Source organism: Dendrobates tinctorius, unplaced genomic scaffold (genome assembly GCF_039654945.1).
Source record: "Dendrobates tinctorius isolate UK_male_01 unplaced genomic scaffold, ASM3965494v1 ptg000062l, whole genome shotgun sequence".
Lineage (NCBI taxonomy): Eukaryota > Metazoa > Chordata > Amphibia > Anura > Dendrobatidae > Dendrobates > Dendrobates tinctorius.
This window is the reverse complement of record NW_027361730.1, coordinates 13,195,761-13,215,579: the sequence shown is the minus strand read 5'-3', so window position 1 is coordinate 13,215,579 and position 19,819 is coordinate 13,195,761. Positions and strand designations below refer to the sequence as shown.

The 19,819-nt window shown below is 47.5% G+C and overlaps 1 protein-coding gene across 3 annotated transcripts in view; it reads right to left on the bottom strand.

Annotated features, from left to right (window-relative positions):
- Nucleotides 1-19,819, bottom strand: part of NCAPH2 (non-SMC condensin II complex subunit H2) — a 193,614-nt gene that overhangs the window by 118,287 nt on the left and 55,508 nt on the right. For all 3 annotated transcript variants that reach the window (XM_073579286.1, XM_073579287.1, XM_073579285.1), the window contains exon 5: nt 17,008-17,089. In XM_073579286.1, coding sequence (XP_073435387.1) covers nt 17,008-17,089 — 82 coding nt within the window. The remainder of the gene's footprint in view (nt 1-17,007; nt 17,090-19,819) is intronic.

Below are 19,819 nucleotides of genomic sequence, written 5' to 3'. Positions count from 1 at the left end.
CCACCAAACTAAGTAGTTTGGTGCCAGTAGGAAGGTGTAATCTGCTGAGAAGTATCCAACTTTCTTCTCAGTCTTTTAGGGTATGTGCACACGTTGCAGATTCGCCTGCAGAATTTTCTGCACAGAATCTGCATCTCTTGGCAAAATTCGCAGGTCAAAATTCGCAGGTCAAAATCAGCGCATTTTTTTTTGTGTGCGGATCTTCTGCGGCTTGGCATGCGTTTTTACCCCTGCAGATTTGTATAATGGAATTCGTGTAAGAGCGCATGCGGATCCACAAAAGGAATTGACATGCTGCTTAAAATAAATCACTGTGGATTGCGTGCGGAATTTTCCGCAGCATGTGCACAGCAATTTTTTTTTTCACCATTGATTTACATTGTACTGTAAATCACTTGCGGATCTGCAGCAAATCTGCAACGTGTGCACATACCCTTAGGGTATGTGCACACATTGCAGATTTGCCTGCAGAATTTTCTGCACAGAATCTGCACCTCTTGGCAGAAACACAGGTAAAAATCAGAGCGTTCTGTGTTTTTCATGCGAATTGTATGCATTTTTGTAAGCTAAATAAAGATATGTTATTTAACAAAAAAAAAAAGATTTGTGATGTCGTTTCTTGTCCAACCTCCTTTTATATTTGTCCAACCCACACTCCATTACACACACAGACAGACAATCTATCCCATATCTATCCATCTCATTCCATCTCTCCCTCTCATTCCATCTCTCTATCCCATATCTAGATGATAGATAGAAGGAATGAGATAGATAGATAAGATACATATATCTATAGCTACATAGATATATCTATAGATAGATCTATGTATCTACAGATTGAAAAAATCTGTGTTAGGTCGGGGTTATACTTTACGAGAAACTCGCACCTCAATACCCAGCACTGCCACCAGCACTCGGACTGGAAGGTTCAGCTGCATAGAAATACATGCAGCCACACACTCCAGTCCTGATTGCCGGCGGCAGTGCCGGGTATTGAGGTGCGAGTTTCTCGCAAATGTGACCCCGGCCTTAAAACCAATATCTGGGTTTTTTTTAATTAAAAAGGAAAAAAAATTGTGGGGGCTCCCACGCAATTTTCAAGTCCAGAGTGGGAAAGCTGGCGACTGGGGGCCGGTGCTTATAGCCTGGGAGGAGGGTAATACCCATGGATCTTCCCAGGCTATGAATATCAGCCTGCAGCTGTCTGCGTAGCCATTACTGGCTATTAAAATAGGCCCCCCCCCCCCAAAAAAAAAAAAAAAAAAAAACCACATGGGGTCCCCCTATAATTCATAGCCAGAACGGCTACGCAGACAGCTGCGGGCCGATATTCATAGCCTAGGAAGGGGCTATGGATCTTGGCCCCCCCTGTCTACAAACAGCCCACAGCCGCCCCAGAAATGTCGCCTCTCTAAGATGCGCCAAATCCGGCACTTAGCCTCTCTATTCCCACTACCATGTAGCTGTGGCATATGGGTTAAGGGGTTAATGTCACCTTTGTATTGTAAGGTGACATTAAGCCCAGTTAATAATGAAGAGGTGTCAATTAGATGCCTATCCATTATTAATCTTCTAGTATCAAAGGGTTAAAAAAACCCCACAAAAATAAAGTATTTTAAAGAAATAAAACGCGACAGTTTTTCATAATTTTTATTTCTCGCCGAAACCATCGATCACCTGCAAAGAAATTAAAAAAACAGACCAACAGTATACTCCCTGATCCGAGGAAGTCCCTCTTTAATAACGAGTGTCCACGTTGACCTCCCCTATAGAGTGGTCACATCAGCAGATGTGACGGCTCCTATAGGCCTCCGATGACACTGACAGGAAATCACACTCCAGCAGTGTGTCATTGGAGATAAGCCTCTCGCTTAACGACACTACAGCGCATAGAAAATTCTCACGCTGTGACAGGATGAACTCTGGTGACCTATCGGCGGTGGATTATCTCCGTCATTTTATCATCGGAGCCCCTGGAGAGCGGTCGCATCCGCTGATGTGACAGCCCTCCACGGGAGATCGTCGTGGGACAATCGTTATTATATGGACTACGTTGGACACAGAGAGTATATTGTTTATTTTTATTTCAGGTGAGCAAGTGCTTCGGGGATTAGCAGTATATGGCAAGTATGGACTATGTGTGTACTGTGTGTGTGGTTTTTTGTTTTTTTTTTGGGGGGGGGGGGGGGGGGGGTTTCACATTCAACACATTAGCCGGATAATGGGACTACTACTGTCCCATCATTGGCTAATGGTCTCACTCTAGTAGTCCCATCAGATGATGCCTGCCTACACACACAGCCTCAAAGACCCCCAACAGATACACAGATTCACGCACACACATTATACGCAGACCACCACACACACTATACATGCAGATAGCTCCGCCCACACTTCCCTCCTCCCGATCTGCAGCGTTTCTCACACCCGCAGCAAATCCGCAGTCATTTTTTTACACCTGCGGTTTTGCTGCGGATGTGCCTGACTCAATGCAAGTCAATGGGTTCAGAAACACTGCAGCTCTGCACAGAGAACCAACATGCTACGGAAAATAAAATGCTGCAAATCCACGCATTTTTTCCCCTGCAGCATGTGCACAACCAAACTCCATTTCCCATAGACTAACATTGGCTGTGCACTACACTGCGGATTTGATGCGAATCCACGTGTCCAAAAACGCTGCAAATCCGCATCTAAATCCGCAACGTGTGCACATACCCTTAGTGTCTGCCTCCTGATGGAAGCAAACACCTATGGCTTCCAGTGCCCCCTAATGAAGCAATTAAGATAAGTTGAAAGCAATTTTTTCCCCCACCAAAGAACATGAATTTTTGTTCTTACTGTAAAGTCTCTCTTATTGAACATATTGTGGGACATAGAGCCATGCACACATCGTGCACTCTGCAGGAGTGTACCGCTTTGCGGACACCATTCACCAACGGTCACCCGTTCCCCATGACAGCTACCGCAGTAGAGTACAGATAGCCGAATAATGGGGAGATGGGTGAGTCGATAGGAGTCCACTGAATTTTTTTCCACAGACAAAATGGAATGCTGTAGTCGGTAGGAGTGAAACTGGGTACAACCTCGAAAACGGAGACCATCTTGCCTAAAACCCTCATACAAAAGCGGATGCAGCATGATGTCTCCATCTGCAAAAGAGACATTCTGGCTCAGAGAAGAGACCTTCACTGGTGGAAGAAAAATCTGACCTTCCCAGTTGTTGAATGTCATGCCCATAAAATCCAGTTGCTCAGATGGTGTCAAATATGACTTCTGTCAGTTAATGATTCAACAGAACAGCTCAAAGAAATCAAAGATAATTTGGAGATCATACAGACTCTCTTCCCTGGACAGAGCAGTTATGAAAAGATCATTCAGATACAGGATGATTGCCACCTTCCTCTTGGACAGAAGAGCGCCATCTGGTGAGCAAATGCTGTGGTAAAGACTTTGTAGGCTGGCCCCAGTCTGAACAGAAGTGCAATGAACTGGAAATAAAGAGAAGCAACAAGTAAAAACACTGAGGGAACTCAGCGATAAGTATATGAAAATACACATCCCATATGTTTATCAGAGAGGAATTATCCTAGCTGCAGTGACATTACCACAGATCGCAGGGATTCCATATGAAACGTAATCTCTTGGGTTCTTAAAGTCTAGAATGGGTCTGACGAGAGAACCCTGTCTGGGAATTGTGCAAAGATTGGTATTATTAGTATCCCTGGAAACGTTAGGTGTGTTTAATAGGAAGAATGACTTCTTGTAGCTGAAGGTCGGATATGGCTTAGTAAAAGTGAGTGTACAAGGTCAGACCTTTGGAGGGGATGAATGCAAGAACCTGTTTGGAAGCGGGGAGGCAAATTCAATATGCAGCCCAGAGATGCCACTTCCCGGACCCATACATCGCTAACATGAGCCAACAATATCTCCCTGAAGGAGAGAAGACATCCTCCAACCCAAGAAGCTGATACAAGTAGGGTAATAGCTCAAGCAATGGCAAACATGGAAGTGGAGGGAATCATACCTCAGCCATGCCATGAAGGTTTAGGCTTGAAAAAGGCTTGCCTGATTTTAGAGTGCCGAAAAAAATGTTGCATCCATGGGAAAAAGTCGCGAAAGAAGCAAAACCTCTGGAAGCATCTAGATAGCGAAATAGAACTACTGTATCCACCTGGAGCATCCTTGATTGTCTCCAAAGAGCCTGTTCCTTGTGAAAGGAAGGCTAGAAACACTGATACTAATCGGTAATGTGTTTTTTTCGTAACCCATGATGGCACAAGAGAGGATCAGCCCTTCAAGGAGAGGAAACCTTCAAGATGAAAGAGAAAAAAAAAAAAAAAAAAGGCGGCTCCTCTCTCCGCATCAATTGGTTTACAGAGCATGAGCGGAAACGCCCAGGTGAGTGTGCACACAAATCATATACCCGTATTCTTATTCATTCTTAACCACCAACACCCAAAAGGAGTGTATGAAAAAAACGAAGATACACCGAACATTAGATAGGGAGGGAATATAAGGGTGGCGTAAAAACACATTACCAGTAAGTAATATCCTGCTTTTCAGTCACCCATGATGGCACCACAAAAGATTTTCAGAGACTTAAATCCTTAGGGAGGGACCACAGCCTGTAGAACCCTTCTGCTGAATGTGAGGTCAGAAGAAGCAGACAGATCCAGCCTTAAGTGTTTAAAGAAGGTGGATGGAGAGGACCATGTGACCGCCTTACAAATATGGTCAATGGAGACAGCTGCTCTCAGCCCAGGATGTCACCACGGCTCCTGTAGAATGGCATGTAGACCTTCCAGGAATGGCCTTACCTGCACTGACATAAGCTAGTTTGATAGCCCCTCTAACCCATCTCGCTATGGTTCGTTTACACACTTTAAAGGCCCCACCTAGACCCCTCTCTGTCTTCTCCAAGGTTCTGTTACCTCTAAATATCACAATAAGCACCTCCCGACATCTAGGATGTGTAACTTTTTCTCCTTTTGATTACTGGGCTTAGAACAAAGATGGCAATACTATTTTTTTTTGCCCTGTGAAATTTTGTAACCACCTTAGGGAGGTATGCTGGTTCTAACCTTAAAATCACCCTATCCTCCATGACTCCAAGTGTAAGGAGGGTCTGCTGACAAAGTCTGTATGTCGCTTATTCTGCAAGCTGATGTAAGCGCTACTAGCAGGGATGTCTTTAATGGGATGACCTTCTCCGAGATGGAGCACAACGGCTCAAAGGTGCTCTCCGTCAACACGGTTAGTACCAAATTTAGATCCCATGAAGGCGTTCTACAGGACGGGACTGACCTGGATCTCCCACAGGCCTTAGGCTGATTTCTCACAAGCGTTTGTGTACGCAGCGTAGAGCTGTGTACTTCTTTCCTTAAGACCCGCATGCGTCTTGCGTACATATATTTAGCACTGTATGCAGGGACATGCGTTGTATGCGGATACGTCCCCGTGCGTCATTTTGACGTGCCCACCGAACTCAACATGACGCGCCCTATGCTGCGTACACAAACGCTAGTGTGAAACCAGCCTTAATGAATCTGGAATTTCATCTGTTATCCGCCAAGTCACAATTGTATAGAGCCCCTAGGGCCAAGACTTGCACTTTCAGACTGCTAACAGAAAGGCCAAGTTCTAGCCCTTTCTGGAGGAACTCCAGTATAGACGTTAAAGGGACTTCTCCCTCCCTCTCTGCCACTGAAAAGGATAGGAACTTTGTCCAGGTCCTACCGTTGATCCACCGGCTTCCTGCTACTAAGCACGGTAAAAATTAAATTTAGCCGAGAACCCTTTTCTTTCTAAAACTGACCTCTTAAAATCCAGGCTGCTAAATGCAGCCCAGACATTTTGAGGATGTAGAAAAGGCCCCTGGCCCCCGAGATAGAAAAAGATCACGGTTCTCCGGAAGGACCCAAGGATCCAATACAGACATTGTCTTTAGCCATTAAAACCAAGGCCTCTTCGGCCAAAACGGGGCTATCAGGATAATTCTGGCTCTGTCTTCCCTGACCTTTCTCAAGACTCCCAGGATGAGGCACACCAGGGGAAAGGCATAGAGTAGTCCAGAGGTCCATTCCATCCTGAAGGCATCCACCATGTGAGGTTGTCTACTGGATTCAGAGAACAGAATTTCCAGACCTTCCTGTTGTCCATCAAGGTAAAAAGATCTATCTGGGGCAGACCCCACATGTCCAAAATCTGACTGAACACCATCCTTTTCAGGGACCATTCTCTCTGACTTAGACTTAGCCCTGTACTAAAAGTGATTTGTGACTGTATCTGTACCGCAACTCTGAGGAAGCTTCGTTCTTGTTCGTGAATAGGTACATGATAATAAGCATTCTTGAGGTGCAGGACTGCAATATAACGCCTGAAAAAAGAACCTTCACTGCTGTCCTCACCGACTCCATCTTGAACGAAGAGACTACTAATTTGTTTAATGCGAAGGTGGGGGCCTGGACTAAGCTACACTCGTCAGTGGTTGAAAGTTACGTATAGGGCTGAATTACAGTCTGAGTGTCCTCGGTGTAAGAACAAAAATGCTGGATTATTTCATATGCTGTGGACGTGTCCAAGATTGGCTGCTTTTTGTTTAGTGATCCTGAGTCATGTGGAAGTGGCTTATAGGTGTGTGGTCCCAAGAGAGCCAGTGGTTTGCTAGCTAGGATATGTGGAGAAGATAAAAGTCGAAAACAATCTGAAGTTGGCAATTTCTAGATTACTATATATGGCTCGAAAGGTAATAGCGAGGAATTGTTTAGAGGATCCACCTTCAAGGGGAGAATACCTTGCCTATGTGAAGCATGTCCTTAAGCTGGAGAAGGGGGGTCTTCAAGAAAAGGGGAAAACTGGTGATGTATGACAAACTCTGGACGCCTTGGATAGAATTGGGATGAGTGGATAGGTGAATGAACGGTCTCGGGGGTATGTATATGTGGGTTGTTTGTCTACACTGCTATAACAGATGATGTTGTATAATGTAATTCTATATACGTGTACAGGTGGTGTTAAAAGGTAATACGAGCTGTCTAAAGGGGGAAGGCCTGGGGGTGGGGTGAGTTTGCATTGTTGAGAGGGGGTGGTTTGTGGGAAAATCAAAAATGCTTGTACAACTGTTGTATGAATACTGTGATGTTCATAAAAATCTATTTGAGTTAAAATAATTTGTTTAATGCCTTTAGATTTATAATGGTCCTCAAAGATGCGTCCATTTTTTTTTTTATCAGAAAAAGGGAGTAGAACTCCTTCTTTCTTTCCCCTAGGGGAATTTCTTTCAATATGTGCTTTTCTTTGAGAGACAGGACACCGTTTTCAAGCACTAGTTGTTTGTGCTAAGATGGTTGCACAGGGGTGTCCATATCTCTCTTGCGAGGTGGAGTGTGGAATTTTAATTTTAGACCTGTCCCTATGATGTGAAGGATCCCATCACTGGAAGAAATTTTTCCCCAGGCCGGGAGGAAGAGAGGAAGCCTCCCATCCACCTGGGAAATAGAGTCATTTGGGGGGGGGCTTTTCCAAAACAGAAACCTCTCACTTATGTAGGCCGCCCTTCCAGTGTGTCCTGGTCCCTGATCGATTTCTTGTGGGCATAGCGACTCTTTCGAAAGGACCACTGAAAGGTTTTCCTGGAGCACCCTTTCCATCCTTTCTTCCTATCCCCTGCTGTCTCGAGAATCTTGTCAAGGGCTGGTCCAAGCAGGAATTTCCCTTTGCAGGGGAGAGGACAAAGCTTAATCTTTGCCTGCATGTAACCTGGCTAACATTCTAGCCAGACCGCCCTGCAACCTGCATTGGACAGCTCGGCCGATCTGGCTGCCAATCTCGCCGAGTCTGCTGAGGCGTCTGCTAGGAACGCTGCTGCTCCATTGATGGTTGAGATTGACGCCAGGAAAGTCTCCCTCGGTACTTGCTTCTCTAACTGGTCTTCCAGGTTGTCCAGCCAGACCTTCAAGGATCTGACCGTGCACGCAGCTGTGATGGCCCCCCGCTGACTCCCCCCAAGCCTCCTGATGGAAAGCTGCCAGTTTTCCTATCCAACGGCTCCTTTAACGACCGCAAGTCATCAAATGGCAGCGAAAATCTCCTTGATATCTTGGATACTGCCACGTCCAATTTTGGGGCTTTATCCCAAGAGGACAATGCTTCCTCTTCAAAGGGGTACTTCCTTTTAAAGGAAGCCACACTTTGTCCCTTTCTATCCAGCCTTTCCTACTCCCTTTTAATGAGATTCTGTAAGTGCTCATTTACCAGGAAGGTTCTGCATTTTTCTGCCCAAGGCCTCTGAATATGAAATCCTGAGCAGATTTCTTAGTTTTCAAGTGCACCAGACCCATCGTGGATCTTATGGCTTTTACCAGCTTATCCGTTCCTTCTGTGGGGAAGCAGTGATGATCTTCCATGCTGCTATCTGATGAAACGGTCTGGTCCTATTCCACTGACCCTGTAGACTCCTCGGGAGTTGAAGGGGATGGATCTTCTCTTTCCCTTACCATCTCTTTCCTCTGGATAGCCTAGTGCACTAACAGTTTTTCACACCTCTGATTTAATTAAGGACCTCAGGCTGACAGTGAAATTAGGGGACTCTTCTGAGATAGATTGCTCTATACAGGCCTGGCAAAGTTTCTTTGTCCAAGTCCTCAACAACTGTTGTTCAGCAGGGACACTCCTTAGGATTTGATTTAGATCTGCACTTCCTAGGGACCCAATATCCCCTGCCCCACAAAACAACAGAGAGCGGAGAAGAGACGAGAGAAAGAGAAAGAAGGACATTGGCCAGCTGAACTCTCTCATAGATCACTCCCCACCTGAACACTTCATACGGGTACTGGATTATGAGGTTGGATGATGTCAGAAAGATGTACCTTGGAGACACTACACTCCTCAATCCTGGCACTGTGACGGCTGTCTGCTGTACCCCGTGCGCTGCCCGAGTGGCCCCACTGCTGCTGCCCCTATGAGGCTGCTGGCTTCCTTTTCTCATGGGGATGTGACGGGCATCTCCTTCCCGGCTTCTGGGGCAACTCCTGTTGCTCGTGCTGACGTGGTGGCTGTAGCTACTCAGGCGACTATTGAGCCTCCATTTTGATGCCACCATCTGCCTGCTGGCGGTCCCCTTTCATACTCACATGGGATCGCCGGCCGGCACACCCCGCCCCTTCCTGTAGCTGTCAGTCACCGCTCATCGACTGCTCTGTCCTGGCCCACCAGTCTGCACCGTAGATTGAGGAAGCTTCGATCCTGTAGCGCTGACAGGTGAGGAGCTCCACGCTGGCTTCTTTCACCGGCACGCCGATAAGTCCACAGAAGCATGGCTTGGAGGCACTGCAGCACTGGTGCCCAGCACACACCAGGACTTCCATGGCGCTACAGGCACAATGCGGCGGCCGCAGCAGACCCCTGTTTGCCAAACCCCAACGGCCCCAGGCATCCTCTTCATGTATTCACCCAGAGCACCAATGTAGTCCCGGGCAGCGTGGCTAGCAGGTGCCTGCACACGCTCACTCTGTGAGGGCACCCCACCGGGACCGCCGAGGTGCAGTCTGGTGACGGCTGCAGCAGATCTATGCCTGACAAACCCGGACCGTCCCAGGCATCCTCTGCTATATTCACCGCCAAACTTTAAGGGTACCGTTACACCTAGCGATGCACCAGCGATATGACGCGGTCAGGATCGCTGGTGCATCGCTAGGTGGTCGCTAGTGAGCTGCCACACAGGCAGATCTCACCAGCGACATCGCTGGGGACGGGGGTCGCTACTTACCTGTCAGACGAGGCGATCCTGTGTCCTCCCGCCCGGCTCCACGCCTCGCTCGTCGGCGCCGCAGGAAGTGGCCGACGAGGAATGGTCCAGCAGCTTCTCGCGCGATCAGCGATAACCAGCGGGGGAGCCGGTCGGAGGTAAGTATCACATGCAGCGATATCGCTAGCAATATCGCTGCAACGTCACAAAATCGGTGACTTTACAGCGATATTGCTAGCGATATCGCAGTGTGTAACGGGGGCTTAACTGAGGGTTTCCCATCAAGGACAGGAAACTAACTGATGCGGAGAGAGAAGCCATCCTTTTTATCTTGAAGGCTTCCTGTCCTTGAAGGGCGGATCCCCTCTCTCGTGGTGCCGTCATGGGTGACTGAAAAAAGGTCTGCTGTTTATGACAAATCAGCAGACCAGGATCTAAGCCAAGTGGAGAGCCAAACAGCCACAGAATTAGCTGCAGTGCAGGCTGCCAGCTGTAACGACACAAAAGCCACAGATAAGAACTTTGTGATGTGCATGAATCAAGAGAGGTCAAGAAAATCCTCCTGACAAACAACGGACGATTAACGCTGGTGCAGGTTGTTAGCCCAGGTTATAGAGGTCTTCCTGACACAGGAGACCTCAAAGGCAGGTCATAAGGCAAAGTTTGCCGAGGAAAAGACGGTTGATGAGATGTAGCCAACCTACTTATACAGGGAGGCCTGTGCAAGGTTTCAAAAACCTAAACATACTAGCTTAGCAATTCATTAGCATATGGAAGACTAGGAGGCATGTGACAAACGTACTACTTAGAGCTGCGGCATGCGCTACCATTACAAGTTAACAGTGGACAAAAGAGGGTGAGCACAATAATAAAATGCTTAGCAGGCCCTATTTCAGGCATACATTACTTGTAACACCAAAACGGACCTGAGAGATTCCCTTTAACACAGTATTTCTCAACTCCAGTCCTCAAGACCCACCAACAGGTCATGTGTTCAGGATTTCCTTAGTATTGCATAGGTGATGGAATTAATGCTTGAGCAGTTGATGAAATCACCTGTGCAATACTAAGGTTATCCTGAAAACATGACCTGTTGGTGGGTCTTGAGGACTGGTGTTGAGAAAACGGTAATTAGACCTACCGGAAATTGTGTTTCCAGGAATCCATCCTGACAGCACACTGAAGGACGTCCTTCTTATCCGTAGTGGGACAGGAAACCATGAGAGTTCAAAAGGATCCTCCCCTACCACCCTTCAGTGATTTCACAAAGCAACACCTCTGGATGGATGCAAAACAAACTTTATTTAAACCAACATTTTTCATACACGTTACGTCACAGTCGTATGGACGTGTTTGTCGGGAGGGAACTAATAGTGCTGTCAGGATGGATTCCTAGAAACACAATTACCGGTAGGTCTAATCACCGCTTTCCAGGTCACCACCTGACAGCACACTGGAGTAGTACTAAAGGATATTGGTCCTAGGGTGGGACTACCGCGTGGAGTACTTTTCTCCCAAATGCTAATTGTGAGGAGGCCATGTCTAATTTATAGTGCTTAGAGATCTGTTCTGCCGAGGTTCCCCCCCTCTCTGCCTATGATGCGGCCATGGCTCTAGTTGAGTGGGCTCTAAGGCTCCCCGGGGGGGGCTCTGACCCTGTGCTCTATACGTTGCGCTAATAATGGATTTAATCCACCTTGCTATTGTGGATTTCGACGCCTTCTTCCCCTTATTAGGGCTTCTGTACTGGACAAAGATTATTATCCTGCCTCCAGGGCCTGGTTGCGTCCAGGTACCTGAGCACTGTTTCTCTGACATCCAGGTTATGGTAAGTTTTCTCCTTGCTATTTTTAAGGAATTGGCAAAATGAGGGGAGCACTACCTCCTGATTCATGTTCGAGTCTGAGATAACCTTGGGGAGAAAAGCCGGGTCGAGTTTTAGGACTAACCAGTCGTCGAATATTTGTAAGTAGGGATCTTGGACCGACAGGGCCTGAAGTTCCCCTAGTCTTTTGGCTGTCGTAACTGCCACTAGGAAAGCCGTCTTCAGAGAGAGGTTACCGATACTTATTTCTACCCCTAGCTGGTATGGCTGTCTACATAGCGCATTGAGGACTAGGTTAAGGTCCCAAGGAGGGACAGTCTTTCTTATCAAGGGTTTAAGCCTCTGCACAGCCCTTGAAAACCAGGCTATCCAAGGGTGTGATGATAGGGTTGTGTCATAGAACACGCTTAAGGCTGCAATCTGTACTCTCAGAGTGCTGGGTCTAAGGCCCTTTTTGAACCCTGCCTACAAGAAGTCAAGGAACTTCAGGATGTGGGGTTGGTCAGTCTCGACTGTCACATCGCCACAAAAGCTGCAAAGTTTTTTCCAGATATTGTTATATATTGCTGCGGTCACAGGCTTCCTACTTGCTTGTAGAGTAGATATGACTTCGTCCAATAGACCCCTTGCTCTTAGGACCTGCCACTCAGGATCCAGGCTGATAACTTGAGCACTTCGCTTCTGGCCTTTGGTGGAAGACCGGACCCTGGTGAAGGAGGTCTTCTATTTTTGGCAGGAGAATAGGATCTTCCCGTGATATCTTCCTGAGTAGAGGAAACCAACTTCTTCTTGGCCAATAGGGGACCACCAATAGGACCCTGGCTCTGTCCTCGTAGACCTTCCTGAGAACCCATGAAATGAGAGCTAGAGGCGGGAAGGCATACAACAGGCCTCTGTTCAAGGACTGTGATAGAGCGTCTATCCCTGTCAGGTTTCCCGCAGGGTTCAGGGAGTAGACGGCTTTGACCTTTGTGTTCCCTTTGTCAGCAAAATCGGTCTATTTCCGTTTGTCCCCAGCGGTCGCACAGGCTGCTGAACACCGTCGTTGAGTTCCCAATCTGTTGTGGTTATTCTTCTGCTGAGGAAGTCCGCAACTTGGCTCCTGGTGCCTTCCAGATGTACTGCTGAGATTGAGAGGACCTCTCTTTCCGCCCACCTGAAGATCTGTTCTGCTAAGCCTTGTAGCGCCGGTGTCTTGGTCCGCCCTGGTGGCAAAGAGAGGCTACTGTCGTGGTATTGTCTGACAGTATTTTGATGTGCTTGTTCCTCACCCGAGACCAGGCGACGAGTAGTACCTTCCAGACCGCATGTAGTTCTCTGAAGTTGGAGGAGCTGTTGCTGTCCTCCGGATTCCATTGCCCCTGGTAGTACTCTCCTCCGACGTGTCCACCCCAGCCATACAGACTCGCGGCCGTGGTTCCTACGATTTCTGGAGACTGAATCCACGAGACACCGGTTTTTAGGTTTCTCGGGATGGTCCACCACAGCAGCGACCTTCTGACCTGGGGATTAACTGTAATTTCTTGTCCAGTGAGTCCTGCCTTCTGTCCCAGGACTGCCCGTTGTAGTTTGCGGGAGTGGAATTGACTCCATCTGACACAGGAAATGCACAAAGTCATCAGCCCCAGGATCCTCATTGCGTCCCTGATTGATACCAGGTTCTTTGAGAACTGACGAATCTTCCTTGGCATGCTGGTCTGCTTTTCCTCTGGGAGATAGGACATTCTTCTTTCAGAGTCCAGCATGACCCCCAAAAATTTTATTCTGGGCTTGGGTATGAGATCTGATTCTGACCAATTTATGATCCAACCCAACCTCTGCAGCGTGGAGATCGAGGACTGACAGTCGACCCTGAGCTGGGCTGCTGAATCTGCTATGATTAAGAAGTCGTCTAAGTACGGGACCACCGTGATGTTTCGGGCTCTTAGGTAGGCCACTACTTCTACCATTAACTTTGTGAAGACTCGTGGGGCTGATGCTAGACCGAAGCGGAGGCAGCAAAACTGGTAGTGGTGTATCCTGCCCTCCTTTTCGACCGCAAACCTGAGATATTTTTGGTGGTCTGGGTGGATGGGAACGTGGTAGTACACGCTTTTTAGATCGAGCGTGCACATAACCACCGCCTTTCCCAGCAACGGAATAGTGGATCTTATTGATTCCACCTTGAAGCGTTTGTATGCTACCCACTTGTTTAGGGGCTTGAGATTTATTATGGTTCTGGTCTCCACCGATGGTTTTTTTTTATTGCGAAGAGGCTCGAGTAGTGTCCTCTCCCTTCTTCTTGAGCGGGTACTGGCATAATTGCCTCCATTTCTAGGAGGTCCTGGATATCCAACCACATGGGGAAGTCAGACAAAGCTGTGAGCTGGTCACTAAGAACCTGTTCAGGGGTAGGGAGTTCAATTCTATCCTGTACCCTTGAGAAATGACCTGTAGTACCCAGGGGCTGGTGGTGACCTCCCGCCATTCTCCCCTGAACTTGAGCAATCGTCCCCCTACTCTGGTGGCGTCATTTTTTCCGAGAGCTAGACCCTGGGCCGGAGAAGATGGTATCTCTGCTCCTATTTCTACCCTCTCCCCCTTTGGGGTAGCTCCATCGACCCGACTTCCCCTTCCCTCTGTAGTCCGTTCTCTGGTTGTAACGGGGTCTACGAAAGGGCTGATACTTTCTACGTTTCTCTTCAGGGAACCCCTTTTTTGTTCATCTGACGCCTTCTCTAAGATACCATCAAGCACAGGCCCGAAGACTCTACGCCCCCCCCCCCCCCCCCCCCCCGAGAAGGGAATTGAGCACAGTTTATTCTTTGACTGCATGTCACCTGACCAACTTTTAAGCCAGCTAGCCCTTCTGGCTCTGTTGCACAAGGATTGGCTTCTGGCCGTGAACCTAACGGACTCTGCTGAGGGGTCAGCCAAAAACCCCGTAGCTAATTTTAGCAAGGGAAGGGATTTCAGAATGGTTTCTCTGAGTTCTATCCGACAGGTGCTCCTCCAAATCATCTATCCATAGATGCATGGAGCGTGCCACTGATGTCGCGGCTATATTTGTTTTATGTCCACTGCTGAACTCTCCCAGGCCCTGTTTAACAGCCCATCTGCCTTCCGATCTAGGGGCTCCTTTAAGCTTGAGGAGTCCTCGAACGGAATGGCTATCTTTTTTGATACTTTCGCCACTGGGATATCGATTTTAGGGACCTCCTCCCAGACCTTGACCTCCTCTGGGTCAAACGGCAGGCGAAGCCTGAAGTCTCGGGGGATAGTCAATCTCTTTTCTGCTTCCTCCCATTCGACTAATATCATTGCCCGTATATGGGTGTTTACTGGGAAGACCATCGAAGTCTGGGAGCGCAACCCCCCGAACATTTCATCCTGTACAGAGAGGGTAGTCGGGGGTTCCTCAATCTGCATAGTCTGCCGCACTGCCCCCAACAGCTCATCCGTATCGCCGGATGAAGAGAGATATTTCCTCCCCCTTTCTGGATGCTCTCTGATCTCCTCCTCTGCGTCTGATTCGGACAGGATGTCTTCGGAAGACGTGTCCGATTCCCTCTGCCTCTTTCTGGATGCCTGGGGGTTCACCTGCGGGGTTTGGGACATGGCCAGGTCAGATACCGAAGCCTGTACTTCCTCTCTAATTATTGCGCTCATGTTAGAGATGAGCGTAGCCTGTTCCTCCTCCATTATGCGTTTTGTACATGCATTGCAGAGGGTCTTTTGTCACGTGTCCTTTAGCTTCTTAGAGCAAACTGGACACTTCTTATCCTTCCTCCTGGGCTCCTTTCTCTCTGAGGTGGATGTTCCCCCCTGGAACACATAAAATATGTGTTCTGTGGGGTCTGCCTTACTGGGGCCCTGCCATGACCTCATTTGAGGTTACTCACGTGACCCTGGCTCTTTGCTCCCGTCTCCGTCTTTGCCTGGTCCTCCATCCTGGATAGAGAGGCTTACTGTGGCTGCTTGCCTGTGGAGACACCGGAATGTGTAAGTGGCCGCGGGCGTAGCGTCCGGCTCTTACTGCAGCAGAGCCTGGCATACCGCTGCTGTCATTCCTCCTGCTCCTGCCGCGCTGCCGATCCGCTCCACCTCCTGAAAAATACCCACCTTCTCAGATGGTGCCGGCAACGCCTGTAACGCCGGGCGGTCGCATTTGATGACGCGACCGGAAGTGACGCCCCGGCCTGGATGACGCACGCGCCCCGGCCTGGATGATGTGGCCGGAAGTGATGCGCCCTGGTCCCGGGCACGCGATCCTGGCATGCCGCATCTCACAGAGGGGGGAGAGGTGCGGCGATCCTCTGCCGGGGTCCGCTTGTGGGGCCAGTGGATTCCATAGAGGCGGCCCCGGTACCCGTATATCGGTGGTGGCGGCGGCGTCCGGTGTCGAGAGCCCCCGTCGGGAGGAAGCAACCCCATCTCCAGGAGCAGCGCTACACTGGATGCGCTAAGGGACCCTGTGCCGGGTGTCAGAATTTTTGAGGTAGGAAAGGCTGGGCCCGCCGATCCTATCTTTCATCTGCGCGGAACGGACGGATCTTCCTCTCGTCGTTCCTATCCGCAGTGGGACAGGAAAAACACTGAAGGGTGGTAGGGGGAGGATCCTTTTGAACTACGGATAAGAAGGACGTCCTCCAGTGTGCTGTCAGGTGGTGACCTGGAAACACTGCTTTAACCAAACAAACTTATACACGAGGAGTCTTGGAAGTCTATCTACATGATCTGTTGCAGCCAGGTACTTAAAGTGAACCTGTCACCTGTTTTGGCCGCTATAAGATGCAGCCACTGCCTTTCAAGGCTTATGTACAGCATTCTATAATGTACTGCAGTGCGTAGGCGCTGGGAAATGTCAGAGAGCCCCAGAGCATTGCAGTACTTTGCTCTGCCCTCAAAAGGGCAGAGAAGTACACCTGCGCAGGAGCGCGATAACAGGAAGTGATGAAGGAAACAGGAGGGTGGTGTCAGAACCGGACTGCGAAACCCATCAAACCATCTGGTGAGTATAATAAGAATTATTTTTCTTATCTTTCAGGTTGGACTGGGGGCTTAGATAATAATCTTTAATTTTTATCTAGCGCTAACATATCCTACAGCGCTTTACAGTTTGCACAAATTATCATCACTGTCCCCGATGTGGCTCACAATCTAAATTCCCTATCAGTATACCTTTGGAATGTGGGAGGAAACCGGAGTACCCGGAGGAAACCCACGCAAACACGGGGAGAACAAACTCCTTGCAGATGTTGTCCTTGGTGGGATTCGAACCCAGGACTCCAACGCTGCAAGGCTGCAGTGCTATCCACCGAGCCACCGTGCTGCCCGATAGATAAGCCCTGAAATACAGTGGCCGCATCTTATAGCGGCCAAAATAGGTGACAGGTTCCCTTTAAAATAAGCTAGCCAATTTGCTTGTATATAGTACAGCGAGTACAATTCTTACCTCATCCTCTTCATTTTGCTTTGAGAAGTTAGCATCTTTGTCCACTCCATCTTCTCCAACAGAGACTGGCTGCTTCTCACGCCTAAATTAAACATGACAGTTACATGTAAAAATAAAGACCTGAAAATATAACAATGTATGGGATATAGAAAATAAAAAGATTTAAAAAAAAAATAAAAATCTCCATGTCAAATTTTTGGATCCTGCTTCAGTTTATCATATTAAATAAAGTTAGATTATGTTTATGCATGTAGAAAAGTATTCAAGGAATGATACCTTTATAGGCTAACCAAAGAAGTTATATTTGCAAGCTTTCAGGGCTCAAAAGGCCCCTTCATCAGGCTATATTATAAGTGAATTACTGAGAAGAGATAGCAACATTTATATAGGAATTACACAAGGACATGAGGTGATGCTTGCTAGAGACAGGCCAAGAAAATCAAATTAAGTTTTTTATTACACATGCAGATGAGGTGGAAGTCTTCTATTAGAGATCTGAAGACCTTCTTGTGGAGGTGTGAACTGTGTCCATGTAATGAGAACACTGTTCTAATAGAACACTTCCACCTGATCTGCAGACAAAAACCTTAATTTGATTTCCTTGGCCTGTCTTTAGCAACCACCTTATGTAATTCCTATTTAACCCCTTAATGACAGCCAATACGTCTTTTTACTGACCTGAGATATAAGAGAATATCATCCCCATACAGGTAACAATCCAGCAGCTGTCAACTTGCTGTATCACAAATGATCGGTGTTGGCACTGTCCATATCTGTTTAACCCCTTAGTTGCTGCTGTCAAAAGTGACTACATCAGAAAAATGGTTAAAAGATTGTGGGGGCTTCTGCTTTAATCTAATTAACACACCGAGATAATTGTGTGGTCCTGATGTTTGCCATAGAAGTTCATGGTTAAATAGCGGCCTTAGGGCCCCGTCACACATAGCGACTCACCAGCGATCCCGACAACGATATGAACTTGTCAGGATTGCTGGTTTGTCGCTACATGATCGCTGGTGAGCTGTCAAACAGGCAGCTTCACCAGTGATCAGGACAGCGACACGTGGGTAATAAGCGACGAACGTCGCTTAGTTACCCACTGTGTACCTTAGTTACCAGTGGGCTGGTGCAGGGAGCTGGTAACCAAGGTACACATCGGGTTTCTAAGGGGTGCGCGGCACTTAGAAACCCGATGTGTACCTTGGTTACCAGCTCCCTGCACCAGCGCGCTGGCAACTAAGGTACACATCGGGTTTCTAAGCGCTGCTTAGAAACCTGATGTTTACCTTGGTTACCAGCTCCAGCTCGCTGATCTCCCGCCTGCCACACGCAGCGATGCGTGCTGGCCAGCGGGAGACCAGCGATCAAAAAAAATGTCCTGGCCATTCCAGGCCGATCAGCGATACCCGGCAGGGGGGCCGGTTGCTGGTGTCACACACAGCGATCTCGCTAGTGAGATCGCTGTTGCGTCACAAAACTTGTGACTCAGCAGCGATCTCGCTAGCGAGATCGCTGTGTGTGACAGGAGCTTTAGAGTCTCCCGGATATAGTGGTCAGTTCAGAAGTTAGCGACATTTAGGTGTTAAACATTTTTTCATTCCTGCTATACCACTTTGCATTAATTCCTGAAAATCAACAGAAGGGTTAATAAACTGACAGAAGCTTTCAATATGTCAGGGGGTGCCGTTTTTAAAATGGTATCACTTTTTGGGGTTTTCCAATATATACGATCCCCAAAGTCACTTCAAACATGGATAGGTCCATCAAAATATAAATTTTGTAAATTTCCTTGAAGAAATGAAAAATTACTGCTAAATTTTTAAACCTCCTAAAAGGCTAACAAAATAAATTAGCGTTTTAAAAATGGTGCTGATGTAAGGCAGATATGTGGGAAATGTTATTTATTAATGTTTTTGTGTGGTATGACAATCTGGATTAAACAGATAATCATTCAAAGGTTGAAAATTGAAGTTTATTTTACATTTTTGTCAAGTTTCTGATATTTTTTATAAATAAACAAAACATATCAACCTAACTTTACCATCATAAATTATGTGCCACGAAAAAAAAAAAATCTCAAAATCACTGGGATATCTCAAAGTATTCCAGAGTTATCACCACATAAAGTGACATTGGTCAAAATTTAAAAAATTGGCTCCGTCACTAAGGGGTTAAACGTTGCCATCTCTTCTCAGTAATTCACTTGTAATAAAGCCTGATGAAGGGGCCGCCTGAGCCCTGAAAGCTTGCAAACATAAATTTCTCTGGTTAGCCTATAAAAGAATCACTCTGAATACTTTTCTCATTTGTTTGGGACATAAATATTTACAATGATTTTCCTGGCTAACACGGTACCACAATGTTATTTTGTATTGTACGTGGTACTCATCGTAAAATCTTTCTTGGAGCCTTCATTGGGGTACACAGGTAACTATGATTGAATGCTGATGTCGCTAGAAGGCTAACACTAGGCAAAAAAGGAAAAATAGCTCCTCCTCAGCAGTATACTCCCACTGACATGCACCAAGTACCTCAGTTAGTGTTAAAGCAGTAGGAGAAGCAACCAAAACTCAACATATTACCAACCCAACAACAAAGGCACGTAGGCCCTATAGAGGTACAAACAGTCAAGGAGGGTGCTGTGTCCCTCAATGAAGGCTCCACGAAAGAGGAATTTTTGGTACTCACCATAAAATCTATCACTTCATTGGGGACACCGGTAACCATTGGACATCCAATAGCAGTCCCAATTGTGGGAACAGAAAGAATGCAGAGAAACAGACTTAGGTCGGCCGATGCAAAACCGCCGCCT